The sequence below is a fragment of the Calonectris borealis genome, unplaced genomic scaffold (genome assembly GCF_964195595.1).
Source record: "Calonectris borealis unplaced genomic scaffold, bCalBor7.hap1.2 HAP1_SCAFFOLD_49, whole genome shotgun sequence".
Classification (NCBI taxonomy): Eukaryota; Metazoa; Chordata; class Aves; order Procellariiformes; family Procellariidae; genus Calonectris; species Calonectris borealis.
The window spans coordinates 1,192,716-1,201,157 of NW_027441458.1; the positions used below are offsets into that span (position 1 = coordinate 1,192,716).

At 55.2% G+C, this 8,442-nt stretch overlaps 1 protein-coding gene across 1 annotated transcript; it reads right to left on the reverse strand.

Annotated features, from left to right (window-relative positions):
- On the reverse strand, positions 1-936 carry LOC142076427 (olfactory receptor 14C36-like). The gene has a single exon (XM_075138729.1). The coding sequence runs from the start codon at positions 934-936 to the stop codon at positions 1-3; it is 936 nt and encodes a 311-aa protein (XP_074994830.1).
- Positions 937-8,442: the final 7,506 nt, after the last annotated feature.

An 8,442-nucleotide genomic window follows, 5' to 3' on the forward strand; every position in this document is an offset into this window, starting at 1 on the left:
TTAATGCTGCTGAAATACTACTTCTCGAATCAGCTTCTTCAGGGCATTCTTGAGTTCCTTGTTCCTCATGCTGTAGATGAGGGGGTTCACTGCTGGAGGTACCAACGAGTACAGAACTGTCACGACCAGATCCAAGGATGGGGAGGAGATGGAGGGGGGCTTCAGATAGGAAAAAATGATAGTGCTGACAAACAGGGAGACCACGGCCAGGTGAGGGATGCATGTGGAAAAGGCTTTGTGCCGCCTTTGTTCTAAGGGGATCCTCAGAACGGCCCTGAAGATCTGCACGTAGGACACCACAATGAAAATAAAAAACCCAAATCCTAATGAAAGGGTAACCACAACAAGCCCAATTTCACTGAGGTAGGCGTGTGAGCAGGAGAGCTTGAGGAGTGGGGGGATTTCACAGAAGAACTGGTCCACAGCATTGCCCTTGCAGAGTGGCAGTGAAAATGTATTGGCAGTGTGCAGCAGAGCAGTGAGAAACCCATTGCCCCAGGCAGCTGCTGCCATGTGGACACAAGCTCTGCTGCCCAGGAGTGTCCCGTAGTGCAGAGGTTGGCAGATGGCAACATAGCGGTCATAGGCCATGATGGTGAGAAGATAATACTCTGCCACTAACAAGAAGGCAAAGAGAAAGACCTGTGCAGCACATCCTGCGTAGGAGATGGCCCTGGTGTCCCAGAGGGAATTGGCCATGGATTTGGGAACAGTGGTGGAGATGCAGCCCAGGTCAAGGACAGAGAGGTTGAGGAGGAAGAAGTACATGGGGGTGTGGAGGCGGTGGTCGCAGGCTATGGCGGTGATGTTGAGGCCGTTGCCCAGCAGGGCAGCCAGGTGGATGCCCAGGAAGAGCCAGAAGTGCAAGAGCTGCAGCTGCCGCGTGTCTGCGAAGGCCAGGAGGAGGAAGTGGGTGATGGAGCTGGTGTTGGACATCTGCTGCCTCTGGGCATGGGGGACTGTCCAAGAGGGAAAAGACAGTGACAAGTTAGGAGAGACTTCTCTGAGCAAAATCAAAGCCATTTCTCATAGGAACCCCCCAAAAGTGTCTCTCTCCATTCAGGAAGACCTTTGGCAGGTCCCTTGCACGAGCTCTGGTTGGTGCTGGCTGAGGGTGCCCCAGGGAGCCGCAGGCTCTGCTCTGGGCTCTGGAGGAGTCAGTCCTGCCCCACAGCAATAGGGAAACAGGAACATGATCTCAGATTAAATCCACTCGTGATATCAAAGAGCTTCTCAGCATTGTCGCTGCCAATTCACCTGCCTGCAGAGCAGAGCTGTGGGGTTTTGGTTTGTGCCTTCTGGTCTGGTTGCCCCACCACAGCTGAGCAGTGTTTCTAATGCAGAAATCCTGGGCATTTCTGCTGCACTGCAAGTGAAATTGTGTGGGTCCTGAGAGGCAAAGGGACTGTCCCTCAGTGCAGAGTGAGGACAGCCGCTCTGTGCATAAGCCCTGAGCTCAGCTGCCCTGTGCTGGCAGCTCCTTCAGCTGGAGGACTATGGCACTCGCGTGTTCCCCCCAAAAGAAACCGGACACTGCTGGGAGCAGAGGAATCCACGTTCTGAGTGCACATCTCCAAAGCCCTCACCCCATCGTACCTGAGGAGGATCTCAGCTCTCCCCTCCCAACCATGGACACAGAGAGTTCCTCACAGCTGCCCACATACAGCCACCCAGCAGCATTTCAATGGCCTTAGCACCGAGGTGTCTTCTCCATGGGGCTCCTGCATGACATAGAGATGCCCCGGGAGAGCTTTGCCCTACGGGAGGGGAGCCTGCAGCCCAGCAGGAGCTCCCAAGGAAAGACTCAACTCTCCTACATTTCCTGTGTCCTGGAGGGAGGGTGAGATGTGTGCCAGCCGCACACCCTGCAGTACCCAGAGCCCCAAAGGTTAACAGGGTGCGAGTTGGATGCTTTTCCTCCACGGACAGACGGGCATGACAGTAGACACAGCGTTGGTGTCTGAGCTGCACTTGAATCCTCACCTCCCAAGAGCAGTGAGTGTCACAGTAAGAACAAGGGCGGCAGGGAGAAGAGGAGAACGTGCCAAAGTTCCCCTGCCAAGGGAGACAGGGGAGGGAGACACAGTCAGAGGCTTGAGATTTTCTCCTCTTTGGTGGTCAGGCTGCTGGGAAGGCAGCTCATGGCCAAGTGTCCATGACATGAAGGGCAGAGGCTCTGCTGTGTGAATGAGGAGAGCAGGGGGTTGCTCCAGGGAAAGCATCTGCACCGCAGAGGATGGCAGGGAGGTGCCTGAACCCCTCCTGCCATGGCCTTTCTGGGAGCAGTTCTCTCTTCCTCGCTGCCCATGGCTCTGCTGCCTGGAGCTCTTCTGGGCCAGGACCTGTTTCTCTGCCCTCACCTCTCCCTCTTCATGCTCACAGAGCCCATCCGCCCTGCTGCGTGCTCAGCTCTGCCCTGCAGACACCTCCTGGCAGCAGGGCACTGCCCAGGGACATCTCGGTGTGTGCAGGGGCTAAGGAGCAGCTCAGGCAAGTCCTAACGAGAACTGGGGTCTCATTGCCTACTCCAGAGCAGAGCAATCAATTCCCATCTCCCACTGCCCACCCAGACAACCCAGGGGAGAAAACTCAAAGCACACACTTCTTCCCTTTCAGGTAATCCCCTACCTCGACACCCATCTTTAACATGACCCTCTGCAAATGTCCTCCGGGTGATGGAGAAGCCTGAGCAGCCCTGACCCACACTGCATCCTCTGGACAGCAGAAGGACCCTGTCCTGCCGGGGCTCACTCCTTCCACCCACAGCTTCTCCCCACAGCGTCGTGGGGTGCTCCCCGGGCAGGCTGAGCGCTGACCCTGGCAGGCGGCGGAGTCCCTGCCCTGGTGCACAGCCCCCTGCAGCACAGGGACCCTGCTCGGAAGGACAGCCCTGGCCACCCCTGCCTGCACACACGCCTTCACACCCTGGAGCAGTGCCCGGGAGAAGGCAGCCGTCATGCCCTCTCCTTCTGACGGTGCAGCAGGGAAGGCCTGCTCTGCAGCATCTCCTCCTCCTCTACAGCAGGGAAGCTGTGAGAGTCCTCCTGAAAGATCATAGTTGCTGAGGGATGTACCAGCTTTTGGATATCCCTCCAGGAACAGCAGCTACATTGTCCTGCACCCAGGCACTTACCATGTAGAGGGCTGTGAAGATCTCTCCGCGCAGTGAGCTCTCAGCATCCTCCCACTCCAGACTGCGTTTACGCTCTCTCTGCCTCGCTCCCTCCCCTCGTTGCCTGCAGGCAGTGCCCTCAGCCCTGCTGCACTTTGCAGAGGAGCTGCTCCTGGGCAGAGCTGTCTCTCTGCAGCACTGCCCACTTGCCAGGAGCTCCCTCCTTCCAGGAGCCCAGCCCAGCTCAGCAGCAGAGGACCAGCCCAAGGCAGCACTTGCTCTGCCCCTCGGGGCTCCCTCGAGGGGTCCCTGGGGCTCCAGGGGAACCTGCTGGGAAACAGCCTGAAGTCATCCCTGATCTTCCCTCCCTCAGCTGCGCAGAGACACTTACTTCTCCTCTCAGGAAAAGACTTGGCCATGAGAATCCCCTTTCTTTGTCCCAGCATTAGACAGGACTCCCAGGAAGGTGACAAGCAAAGACATAATTTCTCCAAGCTGGGGGATATCCTCACGTGAATGAAATAGGCATTTCAGTGTGGCTTTGTAGTCCTAGGGCTCGAAAGACATTCAGCTCTCTGTTGTCCACGCCACGTCTCTGCTCTGAAGCAAAGCCTTTGCACACAGGGGGTCTTGGGCGCTTGGGACCAGGTTTCCTTAGGGCAGGGACGAGCTTGCCTGCTTCCACAGCTGCAGGGCTTCAGCCCAAACGTGCAGCAATGGCCTCAGCCAGGGCCACAGGCAGGAAGAGCTGGAGCTGGTCCTGAGGAGACAGAGCTGTGACATGGTTGCAGAGCTCAGGACAGCTGCTCTTCAAGGACAGCATCCTCCAAGCTCAGCAAGGCTCCAGATCAAAACTCCCTCTGAACTTGAAAGGCCATTGAAGGGCACCAGAAGGAGCGTTCACTACTTCAGGAACAGTTAAAGAAGAAACAAAGGTGCTGTGTGGCCACTGCTGAACGCGGTGAGAGCAGGAGTACATAGATCTATAGTTTAACAGAAACTCAAAAGAAATGGAACAGGCACTTATAGCTTTCACTTTCTGGTATTGGCTTTTTGTGGAGACTACAGTTACTGAACTGTGCACTACAGTTTGTATCCCTATCATCATTAGAGTCCAGGTTTCAAATGCTTTTATTTCAGCTGTTGAAACAAATATTACCTTAAAGGGCAGGACATCAACACAGTACCTTAATTTATAAGGCTGAGGGAGGAAGGAAGATTTGACCTAGCTTTTGCAACAAGATGTACAGCTAAGTGAGATTCTCCTTACACCAATGAGAGTACCAAACATTGAAATAAATAAAACTCTTTCATTTAGAGGAAAGTTTAGATTTCAAACTTGCCAAACTGTTAGCAGAGTCAGAAAAATGAATGATATATTAATTTTGAGTACAATCTCTTATTTATTATGAAGTATCTTAGAATCATACAATCATAGAATCATAGAATCATTAACGTTGGAAAAGACCTGTAAGATCGAGTCGAACCGTCAGCCCAACACCATGATGTGCACTGCACCATGTCCCTAAGCACCTCATCTACACATCTTTTAAATACCTCCAGGGATGGTGACTCCACCACTTCCCTGGGCAGCCTGTTCCAAGGCCTGACCACTCTTTCAGTAAAGAAATTTCTCCTAATGTCCAATCTAAACCTCCCTTGGTGCAACTTGAGGCCATCTCCTCTCATCCCATCGCTGTTACTTGGCAGAAGAGACCAACACCCACCTCGCTACAACCTCCTTTCAGGTAGTTGTAGAGCGCGATGAGGTCTCCCCTCAGCCTCCTCTTCTCCAGGCTAAACAACCCCAGTTCCCTCAGCCGCTCCTCATAAGGCTTGTGCTCCAGGCCCTTCACCAGCTTCGTTGCCCTCCTCTGGACATGCTCCAGCACCTCCATGTCCTTCTTGTAGTGAGGGGCCCAAAACTGAACACAGGATTCGAGGTGCGGCCTCACCAGTGCCCAGTACAGGGGCACGATCACCTCCCTGCTCCTGCTGGCCACACTATTTCTGATACAGGCCAGGATGCCGTTGGCCTTCTTGGCCACCTGGGCACACTGCCCACTCATGTTCAGCTGTTTACCAGCACCCCCAGGTCCTTTTTGTCTGGGCAGCTTTCCAGCCACTCTTCCCCAGGCCTGTAGCGTTGCCTGGGGTTGTTGTGGCCGAAGTGCAGGACCCAGCACTTGGCCTTGTTGAACTTCATACAGTTGGCCTCAGCCCATCGATCCAGCCTGTCCAGGTCCCTCTGCAGAGACTTCCCACCCTCCAGCAGATCAACACTCCCGCCCAGCTTGGTGTCGTCTGCAAACTTACTGAGGGAGCACTCAATCCCCTCGTCCAGATCATTGATAAAGATATTGAACAGGACCAGCCCCAACACTGAGCCCTGGGGAACACCGCTTGTGACCGGCCGCCAACTGCATTTAACTCCGTTCACCACAACTCTCTGGGCTCGGCCGTCCAGCCAGTTTTTTACCCAGCGAAGAGTGGACCTTTCTAGGCCGTGAGCCGCCAGCTTTTATAGGAGAATGCTGTGGGAGACAGTGTCAAAGGCTTTACTGAAGTCCAAGTAGACCACATCCACAGCCTTTCCCTCATCCACGAGGCGGGTCACCTGGTCGTAGAAGGAGATCAGGTTGGTCAAGCACGACCTGCCTTCCATGAACCCGTGCTGGCTGGGCCTGATCCCCTGGTTGTCCCGCACATGGCTCGTGAGCACCCTCAAAACGAACCGCTCCATGATCTTCTCCGGCACCGAGGTCAGGCTGACCGGCCTGTAGTTCCCCGGATCCTCCTTCCAGCCCTTCTTATAGATGGGCGTCACATTGGCGAGCCTCCAGTCGTCCGGGACCTCCCCAGTTAACCAGGACTGCTGGTAAATGATGGAGAGTGGCTTGGCAAGCTCCTCCGCCAGCTCCCTCAGTACCCTCGGGTGGATCCCACCCGGCCCCATAGACTTGTGAGCGTCCAAGTGGCGTAGCAGGTCATTAACTTCATCCTCTTGAATTATGGGGGGTTTATCCTGCTCGTTGTCCTTGTCTTCCATCTCAGGGGGCTGAGTACCATGAGGATAACTGCTCTGACTATTAAAGACTGAGGCAAAGAAGGCAGTCAGTACCTCAGCCTTTTCCTCATCCTTGGTGGCAACGTACCCCCCCGCATCCAATAGAGGATGGAGATTCTCCTTGGCTCTCCTTTTGTCATTAATATACTTGTAAAAGCATTTTTTGTTGTCTCTCACGACAGTGGCCAGGTTGAGTTCTAGCTGGGCTTTTGCCTTTCTAATTTCCACTCTGCACGACCTAACGTGATCCCTGTACTCTTCCTGAGTTGCCTGCCCCTTCTTCCACAAGTGATAAACTCTCCTTTTTTTCCTGAGTCCCAGCCAGAGCTCCCCGTTCAGCCAGACCGGTCGCCTTCCCCTCCCGTTCTTCTTGCGGCACATGGGGACAGCCCGCTCCTGCGCCTTTAAGACTTCCTTCTTGAAGAACGTCCAGCCTTCCTGGACCCCTTTGCCCTTCAGGACTGTCTCCCAAGGGACCCTCTCGACCAGTGTCCTGAGCAGGCCAAAGTCCGCTCTCCGGAAGTCCATGGGAGCGGTATTGCTGGCCCCCCTCCTTACTCCACCAAGTATTGAGAATTCTAACATTTCATGGTCGCTAAGCCCAAGCCGGCCTCTGACCACCACATCTCCCACCAGTCCTCCTCTGTTTGTGAACAGCAGGTCAAGCGAGGCACCTCCCTTAGTGAGCTCACTTACCAGCTGCGTCAGGAAGTTATCTTTTTCCACACACTCCAGGAACCTCCTCGACTGTTTCCTCTCTGCCGTGTGGTATTTCCAGCAGACATCCGGAAAGTTGAAGTCCCCCACGAGAACAAGGGCTAGCGACTGGGAGACTTCTGCGAGCCTCTGGTAGAATATTTCATCTGCCTCCTCGTCCTGGCTAGGTGGTCTGTAACAGACTCCCAGCAGGATATCTGCCTTGTTGGCCTTCCCCCTCATCCTTACCCACAAGCACTCGACCTCATCATCACTACCATTGAGCTCTAGACAGTCGAAGCACTCCCTAACATACAGGGCTACCCCACCACCTCTCCTTCCTCGCCTGTCCCTTCTGAAGAGCTTATAGCCATCCATTGCAGCATTCCAATCGTGAGACTCATCCCACGATGTTTCCGTGATGGCGACTAAGTCATAGCTACCCCGCTGCACAATGGCTTCCAGCTCCTCCTCCTATTTGCCGCCCATGCTGCGTGCATTGGTGTAGATGCACTTGAGCTGGGCTGCCTATTTCTCCCCCGACATTGGCATGCCGCCCCTAGGCTCTTCTCTAGTGAGCCTGGTTTTATCCCCTTCCCCCTTCGAACCTAGTTTAAAGCCCTCTCGATGAGCCCGGCCATCTCATATGCGAGAATCCTTTTCCCCCTGTGAGACAGCTGAACACCGTCCATCGCCAGCAGCCCCGGTGCTGTGGCCGTTTAAACCTCCCCGTGGTCAAAGCAGCCAAAATTCTGTCGATGGCACCAGCCCCTGAGCCACGTGTTGATCCGATGAGTTTTCTGTTCCCTTCAGTATTCCTCCCTGCCTCTAAAGGGATCGAGGAAAACACTACCTGTGCTCCCGGTCCTCCCACCAGTCGCCCCAGCGCCCTGAAGTCCCTTTTGATCCCTTCGGGATTTCTCTCTGCATCCTCCTCACTGCCAGCCTGTACAACCAGTAGCGGGTAGTGATCGGAGGGCTGTACCAGACTGGGGAGCTTCCTAGTAATGTCCTTCACCCGGGCCCCAGGGAGGCAGCAGACTTCCCTGTGGGATGGGTCTGGCCGGCAAATTGGTCCCTCGGTCCCCCTCAGAAGGGAATCACCTAGGACAATTACCCTCCTTTTTTTCTTAGCGGAGGCAGTCGTAATGCATGGGGCTGACTGCCTCGCCTCGGGCAACCCCCTGGACAGGCCTTCATCTGTGTCACGTTTGTCTGGCCCTCAAGATCCAGGGCCCTGTATGTGTTCTGTAAGGGCAACTGGGAAGGTTGGGGTGAGGGAGGCCGGCCGGGGGTTCGCCTGGCGCCCCGAGCAGGGACCTGTGTCCATTCCCCCCCGTCGCCTGGGTCTCCTCCTTCTGCCTGGTGGCAAGAGGGCGGGGGATCCTCCGCTTCTTGAGGAGCCTCCATCTGCTGCCCTTGCTTCAGGGATGGTAGGGTGCGGCTCCACCAATCCATCTCCCTCTCACACTCCCTGATACTCCTTAGCCTCTCCACCTCCCCCTTCAGCTCTGCCACCAGGCTGAGCAGATCATCCACCTGGTCGCAGCGCACACAGGTGTTGTCC

Bases quoted from the DNA above. Each gene is read 5' to 3' on its own strand.
- LOC142076427 (XM_075138729.1), bottom strand. From the start codon at position 936: ATGTCCAACACCAGCTCCATCACCCACTTCCTCCTCCTGGCCTTCGCA.